This window comes from Motacilla alba, chromosome 11 (assembly GCF_015832195.1).
Source record: "Motacilla alba alba isolate MOTALB_02 chromosome 11, Motacilla_alba_V1.0_pri, whole genome shotgun sequence".
Lineage (NCBI taxonomy): Eukaryota > Metazoa > Chordata > Aves > Passeriformes > Motacillidae > Motacilla > Motacilla alba.
The window spans coordinates 100532-122096 of record NC_052026.1 but is presented as its reverse complement, the minus strand read 5'-3'; the positions used below and the strand labels follow the sequence as shown (position 1 = coordinate 122096).

General features: G+C 51.5%; 2 protein-coding genes across 2 annotated transcripts in view; one reads left to right on the top strand and one right to left on the bottom strand.

Moving 5' to 3' along the window:
* LOC119705739 (hydrocephalus-inducing protein homolog) overlaps positions 1-2148 on the top strand; it is a 17965-nt gene extending 15817 nt beyond the window's left edge. Inside the window, exon 12 of the mRNA XM_038148503.1 lies at positions 2044-2148. Within this exon, the coding sequence (XP_038004431.1) occupies positions 2044-2148 (105 nt within the window). The remainder of the gene's footprint in view (positions 1-2043) is intronic.
* A 96-nt stretch (positions 2149-2244) lies between these two features.
* Positions 2245-21565, bottom strand: part of LOC119705738 (hydrocephalus-inducing protein-like) — a 28463-nt gene continuing 9142 nt past the window's right edge. The window contains exons 6-20 of the mRNA XM_038148502.1: positions 21185-21377; positions 19979-20078; positions 18639-18757; positions 17247-17470; positions 14838-14905; positions 12687-12919; positions 11793-11893; positions 10420-10555; positions 9810-9974; positions 8785-8937; positions 6751-6989; positions 5452-5704; positions 4679-4822; positions 3215-3355; positions 2245-2727 (exon numbers count right to left, since the gene is read on the bottom strand). Coding sequence (XP_038004430.1) covers positions 2320-2727; positions 3215-3355; positions 4679-4822; positions 5452-5704; positions 6751-6989; positions 8785-8937; positions 9810-9974; positions 10420-10555; positions 11793-11893; positions 12687-12919; positions 14838-14905; positions 17247-17470; positions 18639-18757; positions 19979-20078; positions 21185-21377 — 2677 coding nt within the window. The 3' untranslated portion in view covers positions 2245-2319. The remainder of the gene's footprint in view (positions 2728-3214; positions 3356-4678; positions 4823-5451; positions 5705-6750; positions 6990-8784; positions 8938-9809; positions 9975-10419; positions 10556-11792; positions 11894-12686; positions 12920-14837; positions 14906-17246; positions 17471-18638; positions 18758-19978; positions 20079-21184; positions 21378-21565) is intronic.

Genomic DNA, 21565 nt, shown 5'->3' with positions numbered 1-21565 from the left:
GCAGCACTTTCAGCAGCACTTTGTGCTGGGCCTGGAGGGATGTGAGGCCCCTCTGGGGGCGATGCTGAGGGCCACCAGTGGGACTGGGAGCTCCAGCCCTGCTTGCCACACTGACAATGTGCAAGTGAGACAGATTCCCTCTTACCTTCTCTGCTTCGAGGGGACTGTATGGAGTGTCCATGGAGAACCTGAATTCCACCAAGCCTAATGGGAGGTGAGGGTTTTCAGGAATTTGTGGTGGCACCTGAAAAACAAGCCATTTTCTATGCTAGGAGGAAGAGACAGCCACTTTGCAAAGTCTCAGTTGGTAAGACAGCTTCAGGGCCACCACTGCAATACCAGCTCTCGGGTGAAAGCACAGGCCTGGAACAGGTAGTCTGGCTGGGTTGGGAAGAGGGTACATGGACATCAGGACCCATCACAGCTTGCTCTGGGAAGGAAGCTGGAGGTCTTACCATGATGATGCAGATAAAAGCTCATCTTACATTGTGAAGGAAACAAGGCAAAAAAATCCCACATTCAACAAAGGCCTGAGGATCTGAGTGAGCTTCTCCAAGGAAAACTCTCCTATTTCTCCCTCCCACTCAGCCCATGTCCAGCCACTGGCCCTGCTGCCCAGCCCACTGTCAGGGCACAGGACAGCAGGGCAGCAAAAAGGGAGGTCAGCATGAGCATGACTTGCTGGTGGCAGGCTGAGGAGGCAACACAAGCAGTAGATGTACAAGAAAATCTACCTCTATTCTTAAAGATTGGGTAAAATCCAGCACTTTTTTCAGGCCTTGGGCTGCCTCTGCATTTCTCATCTTGTAGCGTCTCCATAGAGCTGCCGGGCGATCCAAACAGGTTTTCTTCTCCTTTGGTGGTTGGGGTTTGAATTTAGGTGGGTAAAGCTCATCTCTGGAAAATAAGATAACTATGAACAGGGACCTGCAGTAGGAGGGAGGGACACCTGCACGAGCAGCTCCTGGTCAGGATGCAGCCCCTGGGTAGGTGCTGGCACGTTGAACTGAGAAATGGTTTGATCCAGCCCTTCCCAATCCAGGCTGGAGCAGGTCTGTTCTAAAGGCAGCTCAGGGATGACACTGAGGTGCTGCAGCAGCTGCGACTGCTTGCATTGAGGAACTACAGAGGACAGGGATGAACACCTTGTGGGGATGCAAAAAGAACAGTGGGCGAGGGAAAGTCAGAGAAGGCAAGCAAAAAGGTGAGATTTGAGGCACTGAGGGGCCAGTGACGAGCCAGCACAGCCCCCCCAGTGCCCAACACCAGAAACTCTGCAGCTCCACCAGGGATTTATCAGGAATGTTTCCCTGACACATGTTGGGGGGTTGGTTGACATTTTCCAGCACTCCCAGGTGACTCAGGTCATATTGCCCATTTTACATTGAAGCAGGTGCTCAGGGTAACTCTGCTTGTGTTTCTAATGCCACGTGAGGGACACGGTCAAGCCGTGCCTGCCTGTCACCCTGCTGAGCTGCAAGTGCTCCCCACAGTCAAACACGACCTGGATGTTCCATTCCCGGACAGGCATTCAGGGCCTGGAGTGACCTGCTCCCCAAAGAATCACTGTCTTTTGCTTTGTAGCTTGTTATCTAAGGCTGGGTTTCATTTCTGGCTCTCTCATCATAACCCCCAAGAGATGCCTAATCATCTGCTCCACTGTCTTTCGTTGAATGAATGGTTTGAGGCAACTCCCCAGGACCATGGTGCCCGGACAGCAACATTTTACACTCTGAAGTAGAAACTCTCTGGGAGGCAGGGAGAGGAGATGATGTGATGAACAAGTCCTGCTGTCAAGCAGTTCAGAACCCATAAGGCACATGCTGCAGGGTGGAGAAGTCAAAATGAGTAACATGTATCACAAAAAAGGGAGTGAAGGCTCCAAGGTGTCTGCTGAACGCTGACCCCTGGGAAAGAAATCCACCTGGCACTAAAGGAGTTGTCTCAGCAAAGAAGGAAGGGGAAGGTAACAAGATGTTCAGCATCAGCCCTGGTGCTAAGTGGCTCTTTCTCTGGTGTTGGGACTTTCTGGGCATCCTCCAGCACAATGCAAGGGAGGAAGGCAAGGAGCAGCTCCTGCAGAGAGGACCCATCCCAAAGCAGAGGGGCCAGAAGGGCCTCCAGCAGCACTGTGGGAGCTGGGACTAGGAGCCATTCATCAAGGTGGACATTGCCTCAGGCCACAGAGGTCTGAGAAAGCAGCTTCCACCCCAGCTTTCCTTCCCAGGGGAAACCACTGTGGGGGTTGTGCAGCACCAAACTGGTGGGAAACCTATTCCCTGAGCATCCAGCCTGAGCACAGCTGCTCAGTGTTGTTTGTCAGATCCTAGGCAAACAGCTTTGTTCTTTGCCAAGTACAAACAGGACACCAGCAAGAAGAGCTTCAAGGAGAGGGCAAAGGTGCACATACCTCAGCCTGTAAGCCTGGCTGTTGGAATGGAATGCCCAGTGGTACTGGACGGGAAGTGGGCTGCAGTTGGTCATCTTCAGAGATCGCACTTCTTCAGTGCCAGCCACGGTGCAGCCAAACCCCAGGGCGCTGGGGTGGATTTTGAGATTTGGGAAGTGCACTTCTCCCCGAAGGATGATACGCTCCACAAAAGGATGGCCCCTGACCATGTCTATGTTCAGAACCTTCTCTTTTTTCCAGCTCTTAAAATCCAGTTCATAAGCTGGGTCGAATGCGATGTAGAGATGACAGGTCGCCCCTACATCCACTCTCACGGGCTGCAAGGACATGAGCAGTAATTATTCACCTGTGGGATGATGTCCCAAGGTCTGACAGCATGAAACAGTAAATGCTCAAAGTGTGACCCCAGCATGGGCTTCTCAGCTCATGGTTCATTTCTCTACAGCAGGGTCTGACTGCAGGCACCACAGTCTAGTCCAGGATTCCCTCAGGCTCCCGCTTCTGTGCTCTGCCCCAGTACAAGGGGGTGGCTGCTGGGGAGCTGGCATGCTTTCCAGGAGACACCTTTCCTGCATGGCTTGCCCAGACCCAGTTGCCTGCTCCCTTCTCCCTGTGCCTTAATCCAGGATGGATCTTCTCAGTTCAGGTAAGATTTTGATTCCTTCAGCAGCTCTGCTGATTCAGCTCAGGCCAGCCCACTGCTGATCTACAGAAGAAACTTCTGGACTCAAGGAGCTCCCAACAGAAAGGCACCACCACATCCCTCCTCTTCAGACCCCACTGGAGGAGTCCAGGGCTGCTCACCTGGCCATGTGGGAGGGGCTGCTGGTCCTCATTGCAGATCAGGAACGGCTGCTCCAAGTCCAGCATGAGGTCCAGTGGCAGCAGGCAGGTGTTTTTTAAAGCCAAAGGCTGGTACTGCAGCCTCAGGACATCACTGGGTTTCTATGGAAAAGGAGACAAGGAAAACCAGCCTCAAGCAGCCACAGACCTCCTTCTGCTGCAGCTCACATTTTCCAGCCCCAGAAGTGCATACGTTGCTATTTACCCTTTCTATTTTTTTCTGCCCTTCCAGGAGGTTTTTCTTTATAGCAGATGCTTTTCATGTTTAGAAACCACAGCATCCTCTGGAGGACAGGGAAACACTGTCATGTACAGATGAGGGGGCAGTGGGCCCCTGAGAGGAGGGGGCTGCTGAACAAGATCACAAGCAGAAAGTGAATCCAGATCATTTGTCTCCAGTTTTGTCTCTCTATTGGGCAGAACAGCACTAGAGGATCTTCACTCACATACAGCCATTTCTCACAACCTTCCTGGCTCTAGCAGCCTCAAAAAGCAGCTCCTCTGCAACATGTGTCCTGCAGCCCCTGCTACAGGGCAAGGTGTCTGTGGTCTCAAAGCTATGATCAGCCTGGGCTCTTGCTTCCTGTCTGTGCATTGTGCTGGGCTTCCTACATGGTTTAGAGAAACCAGAGACTTTGGGAAACTACTTCTGCATGTACTGATACCAAACAGGGGCTGTGCCATAGTGTGCAATAAATCAGTTTGTGTGTGTGGCATCGAGCAGAACCCAGGCAGAATCAGAGAGAGCTGAAAAGCTTCTAAATTACATCTGAACTGCCTGTTCCAGGGATTCTGTACTTTACTGGAAGCCTGGGAACCAGAGGAGAGGCCTGAGACTACAGAAACCAAATCATTAACCATCTTCTCTTTTTCAGACAGCTTGCAGGAGACAGAAAGATGATGCTGGAGCTGGGATCCAGAGACTCAAGGGCACCTGCTCTGCCCCTGTGTTATCATCACTGCAGTTGCAGGATGTCTGGGGGTCCTTTGAAGCAGAGCAGGCTTAGGGAAATGCACAGAGCTGTACCATATAGCTATACCATAAAGCATCCATGCCAAGAGCACAGAAGGCAAAGAGACACAGGAGATGTTGGTTTTTTCCTTGTCAGTCTGAGGAATTCACAGGAATCTCCATTTTCCCCAGCTTCCCTGCAGCATCAGTGTACAGACATCACTGTGCCTTGGAGCATCCGCAAAAGCCTCCCTTTACAGTGAGCAGAGAAACTGGCATTTCTCTGGAAGTGGCCACCATCTCCTTGGCAGTGCAGCTGTAACTGCAATTTTACTTTGGGGAAGTCAGATACCAGTCTCATCTCTAAAAGCATCTTCACTCACTTGACAAAGGAAGGGTAAAGAGGGGCTTTAAGACAAGCACACACCCCCCTCAGCCATGCTGTTAAATGCCAGGATGCAATCCAGACTTACCTTGTCCACCCGGAAAGAGAATTGTCTGGCTGACACTTCTATAGAGGGGTGAATAAACTTGCAGGTAATGGTTGATTTTATTATCTTCTTTTTCATTCTGCTTGTCCCAATGACAGCTTCACACAACACATAATCCTGCACCTCCTGCAAGCACGAGTCACTTGTCACCAGTGGGTGGTGGCAGGGCATCCAGCAAATGCCCTGCATTGGCTCTGCACCCACCACCCACCACGGGCCCTGTTCTTGCCACAGTTACAGTCACTGCCCCCTTTTCTTCCTGTGATGCAGCTTATTTATTCTGTCCTCCATTGTCTGTAACACTGCACCCCAATAACCACAAAAGGCACTTGTGAGAAACCCCCTCCCTTGACATGGCTTTTGTTTTACTCTGTGCTCACCCCAGATAAACCACTTGGCACTTGTTTAATTCACTTTCTTTTTGGGCTCCCACTCTAAGTGTAACTTATTTCTCTGCCCTTCTTTGCTGACTCAGCATGCAACACTGCTGGCCCCAAGAGAGCAATATTTCCTTCCACCCCTGCTTTGGGATCAGCACTGGGTTTTGGTAGCTGTGGAATCATAATAAAGCCTTAGCTGGTCTGATGGTGGCCAGCAAGGAAAGCCACTGGTGCTGCCACAGAAATCTGTGGTCTTAAATCAGTTTTGTGAAGGCCCCTGCTCATTTCCCCAGGCAAATGTCAAGGGACTGTGGAACAAGCCCAGGGGAGGGGATCTGATGGTTCCCCAGGCTCAGCCCGTGGTGGGGACCTCACCTGTGGGATGTGGGAGAAGCCTCGCAGCACCATGTCCACAGACTGGCCTGGCTGCAGCTCCATCAACAGTGGCTCCAGCCCAAACACGGGGCTGGCACGTTTGGGGCTCTGGGAATCATCCTTGGGGCTACTGAGGGCTGACACACTCTGGCCCTCCTCCTCAGGTGGGCTGTAGCATTGCACACTCCAGAAGAGCTGATGGTGACGCTGGCCCCGGTTTGTTACTTTGAACCGACGAATACAGGGAACGAGGCTAGAATAGAAGGCAGGATGGAAAATAGTATGGGAGTAGCAATTTCCCTGGTCATCAGATTGCTCCCAGTGAGCAACCTGAGGTGTTAATAGCTTGGAGACTGTCTACATTTCCAGCTCTTAATGTGGACCAGAAATAGCATCTGATAAGCTGCCCTTCTGATGCCATTATTGCAAAGGGAAATATGTTTATGATGGTAATGTAACATTTTCCAGGTGACGCTAACAGGACACGGTGTTTTCCTCCAAAGTGTTTGTTCTGGGGTGATTCATACTGTTGCTGTATTTTGTATTAATCTGAGGCCAAAACTGTAACTGAATCTTGCTGCCCTTGGGGACCTTGTGTGTGGGGGCTTGATTGCAGGCATTTCTAAAAGCCGGCTCAGAGGCAGTTTCTGGATGATCCCAGCAAGCTGGTAAAAATCATCTGCCTGCTCCAGGACAGGAAACCAGGGGAGCAGAGCCTCTCCCGTTCCTAGCAGCCTTGGCTCTGCACTGGTAGCCACTTGTAGAAACTTCATTTTGCAAGTAGAAACTGTTTGGAAGTGAACTTTGCAAACTCTGCTGGCAACTCTGCCTCTGGAACTGCTCTGTGGGCTCCTGCCTTCCTGGTGGGGGTTGTCACCCTCCTGTCTCTTTGTTCCCAGGGCCCCTGCTTGCTGGGAGGAGCCATTGGGAAAGGGCAAAGGGCAAAGGAGAAGGATCTTCCCTTGGTCCCTCAGCCTCACGGAGTGACCGCCTCATCCTGTCATTTCGGGAACCTTTTGTTCTGGGGCAGCCTGTGAGGTCATTACTGGATCAAGTGAGGACATCAATGTATTACAACTCAAAACAATTCAGTGGCAATTCAGCAACTGGTTTCCCTGTCAGTGGCTTTTGAGGGTGTCTAACAACTCTCAACTGCCCATCACATGTATCTAAAGGAATCTCTGCCTTCAGGGAAGGAGGCAGGGCTTTGAACACTGAAGAAGATCTTGCCTGAAGGACTACAGCAAAACTGCTCCTTGTTGAGACAGGAGGAGAGGTGGAACTGGAGAGATCTCCTACCTGAATTGGTATCCCAAGTTGAGCTCTGGGGCGAATGGTTTGTCTGTGACAATTGTGGTGCCAATGCCCAAAGCCTGAAGCCTGAAGGTGGTCCAAAGGCTGTTCCCAATGAACAGCTGGACAGTGTCAGCAAAATTCCCCGTGTCATCCAGGGTTGCTGTGACAGTCACAGGAACCTCACCCCTAGCGGGGATCACTCCTTCTCTGGGTTCAATAACATAGCAGTGGGGTTTGGAAGCCTGTAAGACAAACATAATATGCATTTAGGATGGAAACCATACACCCTGGTGTCTTGTGGGATATAAGAAAAGGGAAGACTAAAGGGAGGAGGATAAAAATCCTAAAGGCTTAATTTCCCTAAAGTTAAGCTACAGTACTGGGCAACAGCAGAGCTCATACAACCTCTATTTTCCCCTCTTTTAACAGACTCACCCAAATAACCCAGTTTTGCCCAACCCAAGGGATGCTCCTCCTCAGGAGAGTCTTCCTTCCCCAGTCTTTCTCTGGAGTGGGGGCCAAGGAAAGCTGCTTTCTCTCTCCTGGCTTCTCCCAAAGGCTCAAGGCCAGAGGAAGTCATGACTTATCAAATCCCACTGCAGAAACCACATGGCTGGAGGACACTGCTGAGAGCCTGAAGAATATCTCTGCAAAGCCAGCTGAGCAAAACCCCAACACCAAACTATTCTTTCCCAAGGGGCCATCAGTGCTTCTCAACACCCCCTAAAGGACTGAAGCCCTCCCTCCCCACCCATCATCAGCTGCAGAGAAGTGCCCCAGTGGCCTCTGCTTTGGAAAAGTCACCTCCAAAAGGTTGGAGCAGAGCAGGAAAGCAGGAAGCAGAAAGAAAACTGGACAGACAACATGTGCTCTGTGGGCATGGCCCACTCTTCCCAAGAACTCTTGCCATCTGGTTTCTCATGGACTTCACGGATTGGGCAAGAGAGCTGGAAGCTGCCCCAAGGAGGGAGGAAAGGCCTTGCACCAGCACAGCTGTAGAGACACAGCTCTGCAGGTCCAGCCCTGGTACGAGCACGTGAAACCCAACCTTTACACACCATGACCACCCAGCCAAGGTGCATTGCTCTCTGCAGAGGCTGAAAGCAGAACTCCATTGTGGAGTCATGAAAAGCTGCCCTGGAAAAAAAACCCCTCACTTTAGGGTAACATCTATCCCCTAAACAGCTGGAAAAGCAGCAAGAGGAAAATTCACACCCCTCCTCTTCTCCCACATGGCCTGATGCTTTATCCACAGACAGCAGCAAGTCCTTAGTATCAGGTTTTAACCAGCTCCACAAGTTCAACACACCCAGCATGAAGAAGAACAAACCTCAAGCCCCTCATAGATCTCCCCCTCCAGCAGACATCCCACCCAGCCCCAGGCCCAGCCCTTCCTGGCTGCACCAGCCCTGCTCTCCCTGCCAGGGGAGCAGCCCCAGCTCCTTCTGTCCCATGCAGCCTCCATGTACTAACCAGCCCTTCCCTGCAGCTGCTCCCCAAAGATGTTCTTCAAGGGCACAGAGATCACAGGCTGTGGGGGTGCACAACCCCCACCCTTGTCTTTGTGTGGACAGCCCAGCTGGCTTGACCCACAGGAGGTGTGAGAATTGCCTCCCCACGAGCAGTCCGAGGACAGAGCTCGCACCCTGCTCTCCACTATCAACAGCAGTTTGGCACAAAGCAAATGTAGATGGAACAAGGAAACCACAGTGAAATCCATGCTCTGGGAGCAAAGGACCACAGGTTTCTCTTGATCTTGGAGCTCCAAAATGTAACATGTACAGCTAAAGACAAAAGATCAAATTAAGGGAGAACTTGTCAACACAATCCAGATTAATTTCTGCCCCTGACTTCACTGAGGGGTGCCCCAGCTAAAACCACTCCAGAGCCAGGTCCCTCTTGTCTCGCTCAGCTGGAATATTGGAGTCTCTTGCCTCCTCTCACACAGGGTGATGTGGAAATCTTGCATATAAAAACCAAGTCATGGCTGCTACTGACCAGTCAATTTCCCTGGAAAACAGCCCCACAGATACTCACGATCTTCATCCTGAAGTCTGTAGGGAGAAGACCTTTGTTGAAGAGGGTAAAGCTTTGTGAAGTAGGCTGTAGAGCTGGGATCCTGCCAAACTCTATTAGCCTTGGACTTGGGTAGATTTCTGCCAGCCGTCCAGAGCTCTGTAATTCTGTTTTCTGTTCCAGGAAGCAGGCAAGAAAGATTTTTAATAAACCCCAAACAAACCACAACAGGGAAACCTAAAAAAGCTTCAACAGCTCAACCCTGCTCAAGTTATTTCTTTAGGAACAGCTACCACTCTCCAGCTGAAATGCTGGGCTTTTGGGGAAAAAGAAAAACAAAATGACATGTTCACCTCCACATTTAAAAGGATTACGGTAAGAGAACCTTTCAAACTACAAATTATTGGTCCAAAGGTAAAAGCTTTGCAAGAAATCTCTAGTTAAGACCAGGCTTAAGACAGTTAAACAACTGGTTATTCTGGTGGGGAGAACTCTCCTCTTTAAGGTAAACAGCCCAATAGTTGAAAGCAACTGTTTGTCAAACTTCAGGCTCCCTGGCACAGCCTGCACTGCCTGTCCTTCCTGTTCACTGATTTACATGTAGTGCTCAGGTTCAGATGTTTGGTGCCATCCAGGGAATTTGGCATTGTCATTTCCTTATGTTTTAATGTAAGTCTAAATCCTTGCAACCACTCTTCAAATGCCAGCTTTCCTTTCTTTTACAGAAAGCTCAAGGTTCCCAGAAGTCTTCTGACATCCTCTTTTGTGCTCAAGAGAGGAGAAGACATTTTAAAGCAGATGTTTCCAAAGTTAACAGCATTTTCAAGATTAATTAACTGAAATTACCCTTGATTCCAGCTTAGACAAACTACATTCTGTGTCAGACACTGAGATTACCACCTATGAGGCATGAGCTGTTTGTGCCACCGATCCCTCCTGTCCTTCTCCACAGCAGCCCGTGCCTGTTTTCCCCGGAAGAATCCCTGTCCCCTTTGCACCCTGCCAGGAGCAGCTGCACAAAGGCACACAGCTCCCCTGGCACTCACCAGGAGGGGTCTCTCATTCCCGAACACGCCGATGAGAACGTTGGTGCGATGCATGCCCAATGTCTGCACTTCGATTATGACTGGAATCTCTGCAGAGCTGTGAGGCTGGACAATCCCACAGGGTTTGGGGCTGGAGTAGAACACAGGAGAGTCCTCCTTGCGTTCCTGGAAGAGACAGAATGAAATGCAGCTTCAGAGGGACCTCTGAAATACTCTGTAGACTCCTTAACATCCACCACAACAGCAACTGACACACGTTTAAAAATCCCCAGGACAAAGGTAAAAGGCACAAACAAGATGCAACAACTGTAGGCTTAGCATTGCCAGGGGATCCTGCAAGGAGGCTGCCAGCACAGGCACTGGTGTCTGTGGATGCAGCAGCTTTTCACAACCCTCTAAGATCTCCCATCAGAAAACACCATGAAGACTAGAACATAGACGTTTCCTCAGGAGGTTAAACTGCATCCTAAAGTTTGCATTCAGGTAGGATCCTGTTCTCAGCAGATCTTTAAGACTGAATAGAAACCAGCAAGGTCTTATCCAAACCCTTTTCCCCCCTAATAATCTCCTCAATAATATTTGACAGGAGGAGGTGGATGTGATGCCAAACCTGGGGAATAAGCCCGTAACAGCCAGGAAGGTGGCTGGGATTCCCAATGATGAGTTTCTTCTCATACGGCACCTTCAGGTAGCACTCATCGTAGGCCAGGACATGGGGGCACACTTGCAGCTCAGGAACGAGACATCTGGGCAAAGAGATGACCCCAAGGGAATCACAGATACTGAGAGAATGGAGAACGTTTACCCCCAAAGATTGTGAAATGGAGCAGAACACATTGGTCACTGTCAAACGGACATTTGACAGCCCTACAGTGATAAATTGCCTCCTAAGTCTTCCCACTCAAACATGTCTTGTCAAGGAGGGGCAAACCCTGAAAGGCAGCACCCAGAGGCTGCCATGTGCCCCAGGCAGAGCACTTTGTCCCACAGCTGCCTCAGCCCCTCCTTTACCCAAGAAGGCTTGCAAGGACTCCTGTAACAGTCCCAGTGATCCACGAGCTCTGGGGGAGCCTTCCCAACAAGGATCAGTGCTCACTAAGGCTCAAAGAACACACAACTCTAGTGTCTCAGTAAAATTGACTCCCTCCTCTCCCATGGTGCTGTTGCCCTGCCTGAGAACTCAGCTGTTTGCCCCAGCCTTGGAGGCCACGAGACACCACCTGCCCTACAGAGGGGCTGATCACCCCCTCCCAGGTCCTACAGCTCCCTCAGTCCTCCCCTCCACAGCTCCATGCACTGACTGTCCCCAGTTCCACTTGCTTTACAGAATGGCAGCCCAGGCACTGCCTGCATGCCTCTGCCTGGGGGAGGGAACAGCACCAGGGAGCTGCATCCCTCTTGGCATTCAACTGACACCCACAGCAGCACAGCAGGATGGAATTCAGCTGCAGCAAGAACAACTTTTGGTTTAAGTCTGAGAACATTAAAGCTCAAAATGGGAAGCAGAGGGAAGGAGAAAAACTAGAGATCACCTGCCACATCCAGGGCTGCTTTCCCTTGCCCTCACCACTCTTGCTGTGAGCCACTTCCCCCTGTCTTGTGCCCTCATTAACAGAACCAGACCCTGACTCTCAGCAGGCTGCTTGGTGTGTCCCAAACCAGCCTCTGCGTGGCTGCAACCAGCACAACCCCACCTCTTGCAGGAAGGATGAAAGAATTTCCCTCGGGAAATTTGTTCCACCTCAAGCACCAAAAAACAGGCCAATAAATTAAATCATTCCTGGTCCCTTTAGAAAAAGGCCCCAGGACCGTGCTGGGCTGTGAGCAGGGGTGCTTTTCACCACAGGCTGCTGTCCAGGCACTGCTGTTCTCATGTCCAGCTGGCACAACATGAGGTCATGAACCAGCACTTCTCCTTGGCAGCTGCAGCCAGCAAACCCTGGGCAAGGCAGTGGCTGGGGGAGGCCAGGCAAGGGCTGGTACCTGGCTGAGATGATCAGTGATGCCACTCCCTCGCCAATACCCTCCAGGTCCACCAGCATTTTCCGGTAGAATTTCATCACAGTGTTGGAACACAGGGTCACCTGGTGGAAGAGAACAGTTAATTCTTCCTTACAAAAGCTCATTACCCACGTGTGATATCCTCCAGTTCTTGAGGGAGGATTTTGCCTTAATTCTTCCGCTGGTCCATGTGTAGAGCACAGTCTCAGAGGAACAAAAGCCTTCTGGCAATACCAGATTTGTTAAACACTCCTTGCTACCAGGGCATAGGTCAGCTACATTAAAACATTAGACTAAAGCTCTATGCACCACTGTATTCAAATTAAGGGGCCAATTTTTCATCTGACTACAATGACATAAATGCAGGGCAAATCTGACTTGAACAGAATGAGTTCAGCTTTACAGCAGGAAGCTGAGGGCAAAGAGTGGCCCAGCAGGTGCTGGACAGCTCATGGCTGCAGAGTTGTTGTCTCCACTGGAGATCCCTGCAGTGAACACAAATCATTCTGCTCCCCAGGAGAGGAGAAATGAGACCAAGAAGAAAAGCTAACTGCTTTATACAATGACATCTCTCTAACAGCCACCTTCTGTCCTCATCCTTGCTCTGCCCACTTGCAATCAAATAAATCACTCTCAAAACCACAAGAACGGCTTCAGGACTTGACCATATGGTATTGACCTGAGTGTATGATTTTGGAAACAAAACAGTGCTCCTTGAGGAACATCCCGAGTAACCCAGCGAGCAGAGGCCTCACACCAGTGCAGATCTCCCACTCACACCATGCTCAAAGCTGGCACCAGAGCTAAAGCCCTCCCACACTCCAGTGAAGCTTCAGCCCTGGTGCTGAAGCGTCTGTGGCTGGACTCTTCCCGTACCTCGATATCCTGGTGTCCCTCGGGGAGGATGGTCCCTTGGCTGGGATTCACTGTAAACTCCCTGGGCTCCTCATAAAAATGAATTCCCTTCTTCCAGGCTGGGTCTCTGTCGTTGCGTATTTGATCAAAGCTGCTAACAGCCGGCTGCGTGCCATCGTCCGACATGCGGAGCTTGAACGTCACGGGCACCACGGAGGTGTTAGTGAGGCGACAGCTCTGCGTGTAGGGAAAGCCTGGCAAAGGACACAAATATCCATTTAGGCACCCATTATGGCATGACTCCTGGTGTGACTATCCTGGCAGGATGAAAGTGTGATTGAAGTTTAGCTCTTTATTATCTGAACTACAGCTCGCCGAGAAGCTGCATGAGGAATCAATCGTCACTTAGTTCCCTTTGACACTGATTCCAGACTGCAGCCCTGAAAATGCCCACTCCTAGCCCTGCTGAACACTGCAAGCTTCTCTCTTTGTGATGGGGAGGAGCTCCCTCACCTGCCCCAAACCAGCACCAGTTATCTCTCAGTGATGAGTGTGCACCCAGGCCGAGCATTTACTCTGAAAATTCGAGCTGTAAAATTCCTGTTAAGTCTGCCAACACTCCCACCGTTTTCAAGATATACAAACAGTGAGTCATCATTGAGAAGAAGCTACAGCAAAAGAAAGTGAGGATGAAATCAGGAACTAGAACGTGATGCAAAGCACCCTAATGCAGCTTCTCTCTGCAGGATCCTTAAGGCATCTCTTGGTTTGGGCCAAACAGACTGAGCACGTGACAGCTCAGAGCCCACTCAATTGGAGGCAAAGCCGAGCTTTGCTTTGAGATTAGCAATTAGGAACCCTGTCCCACCTCACCCAACAAACAGGGACATCACACCCATGCTGCTCACTGCGACTGCTGCCTGCAAGGGTTTACCCCACTTGAGCTCTGAGATTTGCTTTCCATCCTGGAAAGGCAGAGATACAGCCACACATGGTGGGGATGTCCTGCAGAGCCCAGAGAGCAGCCACAACCTGCTCTGCAGTGACATCTGGCTGGGCTGGCCAGCTCTGTGGGGAGGAGACTTCTCCCCAGGCCTGCTCACCAGGAGTCACTGGAACACAGATGGGGAGAAAAAACAACGGCAGGTGCAGCCCAGAGCTTCTCTGTGCCCATCAAAGGGACCACTGCCAGCTCCAGCAGTGACTCCAGGAGGGAGGCAAGAGAGGCACAAAAAGGGCAAACACAGATGTCAAATCCTCAAATGAGACCGAGGTCACCACATGCAGACAACAGTCAACAGCTGAAAAGAAGCAAAAGTACAACAGCTGCCTTCAGCTGAAGAGACCTTAGGAATGAAATTGGATGAAGCAGGATGAATCTCCTGTTTCAGAACCATATTTCCACCTGTTGCCTTTCTTGTTTCATTTATTCAAAAGGCAACTTGACACGTGCCTCCGTGGTGATGCAGGGTGGGGAAGAAGCAGCTCAGGAAAGGCAATTAGTTTCCTTAAAGAGTTCATGAACTTCATTGTTACGGGTTTAGGCTTGGTGGTGCGTGTTCCCCTCTGGGGTCTGGGAATGGGGATAGGGGTTTTGGGGGGTTTTGGCCCTGGGGGTGGGCTTTTCCCTTTGGGGTTTTTTGGGAGTTGTGGCGTGATGCCGTGGGCGGCTGTGCAGTCGGAGCTGAGGTTGGGCAGGGAGCAGAGCTTCCCTTCCTCCCGCTCGGGGATCGAAGCTCGGCCGGAACGACACCAAAGGGGAAAAACGGTACTTGGCGGGTGGGAAACGTCTGCTCTTGTGTTGTTGTCTGTGCAGTCCTGATATAGTCTAGTAAAGAACTGTTATTCCTTTTCCCATATTTTTGCCTGTGAGCCCTGTAATTTCAAAGGTATAATCATTTGGAGGGAGGGGCTCATCTTTCCATTCCAGGAAGATTCCCACCTTCCTTGGCAGACATCTGTCTTTTAAAGCGGGACAGAGACACCAGAAAATACTGACTTTCTATTCCTTGGTGCTATTTGATCTCACAATGGCAAAATGCTACCTGAGGCACCAGCAGCCCTGCAGTTCACACCCCGAGGAGGCTGCTGCAGCAGACCAGGAGTGAGGGACGCTTTTCTGTTGGAAGGCACAGATCCCTCACGCTGTGTCCCAGCCCAGGGAACACTCACCAAAGGAGATGTCCCCGAATTCGAGCTCAGGGAGGTCGAAGTGTAAACTGGGTCCAGTGACACAGCCCCTGGATGGTGGGGACAGAGGAGAAAATGGCTTGGTTAAAGGAATTGCAGAGGTCCGGCTCTCGTGGCTCGGGGCAGAAAACCTGGGCTCAGGGCACCGTGGGTTTCCAACCAACACAGCACCATGTGCTCAGCACAGTGCCCCTGTGCACAGGAGGCAGCTACAGCCAAGTGGCCAGCAGCCAACAGCCACTGCTGGGGCTTTGGGCACAGGGCAGGCAGGAGAAGCCCCTGGGATGCTGGTGGTCCCATGAAGAACCCTGAACACACACATGGCTCCGTGCCTCAGTTTCCCCATCTGCAATGTGGTGGACGTAAAGGTGTCCCCACAAACTTCTGTAACCAGCCTTTCCAGCCACAAGTTCCCTGCTTTGCTCCTTCTTAGCTGTAACTGCTGTTCCCATGAAGGAGCTTACTCAGGAGAGTTTGACCCACATCATCATTACAGACAGAGTTCTGAGACATGAACCCAGGGGAGCCCCAAACATCCTCTGAAAAGAGCAGCAGCAGTTCTACACAGTGGACAGATGAGTCCTAGAGGAAAGAACTGTGGCGTCGTGGTTTTTTAAGAATGTTGTTATTAAGTTTATTAGTCTGTAAAATATTTGGTCCCCAGTTTCCCCTATAAGCTCCCCTCACAAAGGTTTGTCCCAAGTTGTTTATTACCCTATTTTCCCGCCAAGTTGCCTGTCTCTCAAACTGATTGTTCCCTCTACTCCTCCCCTTCTGCCCTTATAAGTTCTCCGCTCCCTCCCGGGGGGTGGCCACCTTTCCTGTCAATTAAGTTGACCACCCCCTTTTATTTCGAGAATCTTCTGTGTCCGTCACCCCTTCTTTCACACATGGTTTGCCCGCCGGGCTTCTCCCCTCCCATGTTTGCTCCCCATTAGTCCTCATGTGTTGTGTATACCTCCCCTGCCACCAGGTTATTGGTTGGTTTCGGGACTCTCCCCCCCCCCCCCCTCCCTTCACGCCCACTCCCTTTATAAGTTCCTCCCCAAGCCCCGTTTCTTCGGCACTTGTCCCTGCCGCCGTTAAGGAATAAAGCGTTCTTGACAGCCATACGAGTGTTCTCCCTTCCTTCCTTCACCTCGGGTCTTCGTAGTTTGCCTCGCCTGCGCTGCCCACGCCACAGACGGCACCGCCACCTGCAGCCCGCGAAGGAGACGCAGGGGCGGCAAATCCTGTGGCCGCTCCCGGCCGCCATCGGGAGCAGCTAGCCGGCACCGCCTGGCGCCCGCGGCCGCAGGGGAGGCGGCGAGAAGCAGCCTGTCAGCAGGGCACGCTGAAACAACCAAACAGGGCTGTCCTGAATCTAGCACAGCACCTCAGTTGTCCTTGAACTCAGCAGACAGACTCCAAAAGTCACCACCATCCACTGAAATCAGCACTTGAAGCTGCACTACACTCACGAGTTTATTTCACGGTTGATGCCAATCAATGCCCACTCTGCCTTTTGGTTAAAAATCAAGGACCAGTGACCTGTGCCTTCTGTTGTATTCACAGGACTGCCACTGGCTCTGCTCTACACATCTCAACAAGAGACAGCTACCCTTGCTCAAGGAGAAAGCTGCTTATGCAGAAACATCCCATGACCAGTTTGGGGGAGGGACAGAGGAGAATCAATTATTTCATAGTGAAATACCTCTCGATTTCCAAAATAAAAAAGCAGCACTTTTCTTCCAAAAACAAAGCCAGCATAATTGTTTCTCCACTATGGGCAGACGTACTCACCACTTTTCTCTTGCTAATAACTTTCTTGTTCTTTTTTATCCATCTCCCTTATCCTATTGGTATAATCCAGTGCAGATTGCTTTCATTTCTGCTGCACAGTTCCCTGACTCCCACATCAGCCCTTTCCTGGCTGTGGAAAGGAGGCACCAGAGCACTCTGTGCACAGCAGCTGGGAGCACAGCCTGTCCCCCACAGCATGCCTGTGAGAGGTGAGGCTGCTGCTGCCCATCTGGGATGGGTTATTAACAGAAGTTTTTACAAACACTGCTGCTGCTGCAGAATCACCCAGGCTGGCCCATCTCCAAAGCCCTGGGGGCCTTGCTGGCTGTTCAGGTGGGACATCCCAGTGCAGCTACTGCCCAAAGCTGTTCCATCCCACTGCCTGCCACGGCCCAAGGCAGAGGGAGATCCCTGCAGGGAGGAGTCATTCCAGCTCCCGGGTACCACACAGGGCAGGAGGCACCCCCACACTAAAGTAATGCAGGGATCAGAGCAGAGATTAAAACCTCAGGCAACACCTTTTTTCTCTGCTCGACCCCAACATGAGGTAGGTGGGGGATGTCCCAGAGACAGCTACAGATGTGCCCACCAAGCTCCCAGGCTCCTTACTTGATGGTGAGGATCACAGGTGTAGGAGATCCAGCCACACTGAACTGGAATTCTTCCTCAAACCACCCCAACACGGGGGCACTGAAGGAGATCTGAACAGTCTGGGTCCCACCTGGTGCAATGATGCCCTCCTCGGGTGCAAACTTGAAGCAGAAGCCCATGTCTGTGGTTGAAGGGATATAGGTGAAGGGAGCATCAATAGCTCCTTGGTTAATCAGTTTCACCTGCAGCAGCAAGAAAGCAAAATGGAAATACATGTGGAATCTTCCCTTCGTGTGAGTTACTGTCTAATGATGCAATGAACACCCAGAAAAGGCAGAAGATGCTTTGTGCTGCTGAATGGCAGAAGGCAAAAGATACAACAGGACAAGTTCTGTCGTTGAGCTTTCATGCAAAGCAGTGGTAACTCCACAGAACTGCAGTCACCCTGGGCTTATCCCATGGACACAGAGCAGTGCACCTCTGGTCAGCATCACCAAGCTCACTGAGAGCTGGCCCTGAGAGCAGCGTGGGGTGATTGCAGCTGCGTAGTGAACGACCACAGAGCTGCTGCTGTCCCAGCTAGCACAGCTCCAACAGCACCATCTACTCATTCACCTTTTCCCACACCATGAAAACAATCCATTGATCGTGAGGCATCAGCATCAAAATGTACAGACAGCACCATCTTTTGGTAAGAAAACTCAGGGTGTCTTTCTCTTCTACTGCCAAGCTTTTGAAAGTGCCTGGCATGATGCAGTGCCTCATTTTCTACCTCTTTCAGTTGCTCTCTCTTGATTTTTTTGCAAACTTGACACTATTGGGGGGCGGCAAATAGGTAGAGAAATCCTTTGCTTGATTCCCAGGAACACTTTTCTCTTTCTAGAGCCAGAGATGCGCCAAGGCTGAAGTGTGGTGAGGGGCTGCTCAGCAAGGGAGAGAACTCCCAAGCCCTTTGCAAGGGCCAGCACTGAGCCAGGAGGCTGGATGGCTTTCCTGTGACTTCCAGGAATAAGCAGGAGCCGCTTGACTGGAAGCTGTTTGAAGTGGACTGAAGCTCAAAGGCAGCCAGTTTGGTGCAGCTGCTTCTGAAGAGCCCAGTGCAAAGGTGCCCTGTGTCTGGCACTGCCACAAGAGCCTCTGAACATGCAGCTTTTTGACCCAGTGTTGGTTTCGTGTGCCAAGGGGCTGTTTTGCAGGAAGCCTCCTAGCTGATGCCTAAGGAAGGCTGCCCAAAAGCAGGGACTGGGGCTTTGTGAAGAACAGACACACCTTTCTGACCCCCCCAGATTTGACCAGTACATCAAATATTCCCTGCTCACAACTGCCCAGCTTGGCAGCAATTCCACAGCTCCACCAGGCTTGCTGCTGCCTCAGGAGCCATCAGGATCCATCCCAAGCCCTGCTGCTCACCTCACAGACGTGGGAGGTGTTGACAAAAATGTTCCCAAGGTTCAGTGTTTGAGAGCTGAGTTCAACCAAGGGTCCTTGGCCTTCCCCTCTGAGGTGCAGGGGCAGCCTGGTCTCACGGCCTGGGGAGAGATGTGCATTTCAGTACAGTAATTCCCTCTGTTACACTCTATTTTCCAGGCTGCCTCAGTGCTAGTCCCTGACTCTGAGCTGGATGCAACCACTCCTGATGCGGCAGGAGAAGATATGGACCCTTCTGTTCTCTCAGGAGATATCCCTTGGGGCTGACTTCTAATTTCTAACCCATTCCTTGGGCTGGTTTCCAATTTGAGCCCCCAGTTTGCTGAGTTTAAAACATCTCTGGTGTCCTGTAGTGACAGGCCAAGGAGTAATGGGTAGAAATTGAAAGAAAGGAAATTTAGGTTAGATATTAGGAAGAAATTTTTTACTGTGAGGGTGGTGAGACACTGGAGCAGCTTGCCCAGGGAAGCTGTGGAGGTTCCAGCCCTGCAAGTGTTCAAAGCCAGGCTGGATGGGGCTTGGAGCTACCTGGTCTAGGGGGAGGTGTCCCTGCCCATGGCAGGGGCCTTGGGACTAGATGATCTTGAGGGTCCATTCCATCCTTAACATCCTGTGATTCTGTGGTTTCCTTCCCCTGCACCTAGAGGAGCTTTGCAATCCATTCAGTGAAGGCACAAAGCTCAGAAAGAGTTTGGCAATTACCAAACTACCTGGCCCAGTAGCACAGGACTTTGTTGCCAAAGTCCTCACCTTCTGGCACTCAGCACTGTGTTCTGTTTCCACAGACTGAGAGCTGCAAGGTGACAACTCCCACACAGGGAGAGCAGCAGCTGCTGGCCAAGGGTGCTCCTCCTACAAACAGCCTGGGCTCAGTGGGGCTCAGCCACCTCTGCTCTGGTGGTGTCTGGGCACTGGGAGGGGATCCAGGCTCAGGGAGCACATTTCTAACTCAGCTCCTACCACCTGAGGATGGATCCATGTCAAATGGACCCATCCTGGAGGCCAGGGGCCTGGAGGGCCTTAGTGCTTGTTCACTAAAGCTGTTCTGCTCTGGAGCTCTTTGGCCTTTGAGGAAATGCTGGCAAAGCCATGGCATGGAAACCTCTCCCTGCACTGCCTGGGTTGTTCTGGGATCAGGAGCCCAGAGACAGGATTCTGAGGCCTGGCCTTGCACGGGAGACTCCCTGGAAGCTGCAGGGCCAGTGGGGATGTGCCAGCACTGCCCTGCTGACCAGGGACTCTTCCCAGCAGTTCCATGGGAGCCCCGTGGGCTCAGGCTTGCACCATGGCTTCACTGAGGCTGAGGGAAGCAGGAGCTGTACCTGAGATGCTGCAGTAAGCCACACTTCGATACTCCAGTGCCTCCAGGGGTTTGAAGGTCACCTTGATTTCAGCCGAACAATGCGGCCCGATTTCTCCCTCCTACAACAGAAAGAGACAGCAAAACGTGTCTCTTCAAACTTCACAGTTCTTGTTTTCAACCACAGGCCTGTAAGCCTTGATTTAGAGCATCAGTGATGAATGAACAACACAAGGAGCCCAAGGAAACCCTCCAAAGCCAGCTCAACACACCACTGGAAGCTCTCAGTGCTCAGCTGCTCAGCTCCCACTGTCCACAATATTCCTGCTGCTCTGACACAAGCTCTTGGTCACATCATGCTGCTGTCAGCTACACGGGATGTACTGCCACTGTGCACTGGTGGCTCTGGGCCTTAGATGGGCCATAGGAGTAACCAAGAAGAGAACATGATCCCCTTCCTTGAAATACAAATATTAGTTAAGCTGTTTTGAAAGAAAGCAGAGGTTGGGATTATTCTGGGGTTTGCTCCAAGATGAGAAGGGATTTTGCCCTGTGCAGACACCAGGCATTCATCACCTCTCACAATGCCAGTACTCAGAATCAGGGCTCTGCTTGATGGGAGCACATGGCAGTTTGCTTGCAGAAACAGAAAGGGAAAAGGTTTTCTGTCCCCGTGTGCAGGAGAACTCAAAAGGCCCATTTAGACCTTCCACCCTTGTGTCCAGGCTCACCGATGACACTGGAAGGGACACTCAGAAATAGTGCAAGGCGTGGTTACAGGAGGGGATTGGCACTTCTGAGATTAACCTTGGGCTGAATTTGGCCTCCTTTTCCCAGGAGCCATTGCAAGCTTCAGGTCAGGGTGTGTGAGCTGGCAGTGCTCCAACAGCCTCTGCTGAACCCCACGTGTCAGGGGAGCCCCTGCTACAGGAACTGCTCCCTGTGGACACTGCAAGGACACGCACCGAGTGCCCTTGAGCTCGAGCCCTGCAGCAGAGCTGGGCTTTGTCAGGCTCCCAGCCCTGCCTTGAGCCTGCAGGGCAGCAATGCTTTTAGCAGGGAGCTCTACAGCCACCCCAGAAACTCCATGTCCTCCCTCTCAGCACATCCAGCTGAGGATCTGCCCAGTGACCGCAGCTGGGGGGAAGGGGGGCAGGGGTAGGGTGCTTGGGAGGAGGAAGAGGAAGAGGAGGAGAGGAGGAAAATGAGGTTCTCAGCTATCACTCACCATTGGCTCAATGAAAAAAAAGTCATTGGAGAACAGCATGGGGTCTTCTTGCACCTTTGCCATCTTCTCCTGGACCATGCTGCTCAGGAGGGCAGTGCGATCTTCACAAGAGCCCTTCACCTTCTCTATTTCTTTCTCCTCCATTAAGTTTTCCTGCCACACCTCTTTTGGCAGCCGCAGCAAACGACACTGCCTGCAGCCACAGGGAGAGACAAGGCCAGCAGATTGTTTAATAAGCCACATCTTTGCAGAGAGAAGTGTGAGTGCAGGAGAGCAAAGCACTCGGGGAGGAGCAGCAGCAACAGCTCCCCAGCAAAGGCTGACCCCAAGCCGTGAGGGTCCCACATAGATCAGAGCATAACTTGCTGTTCACTGGCACAG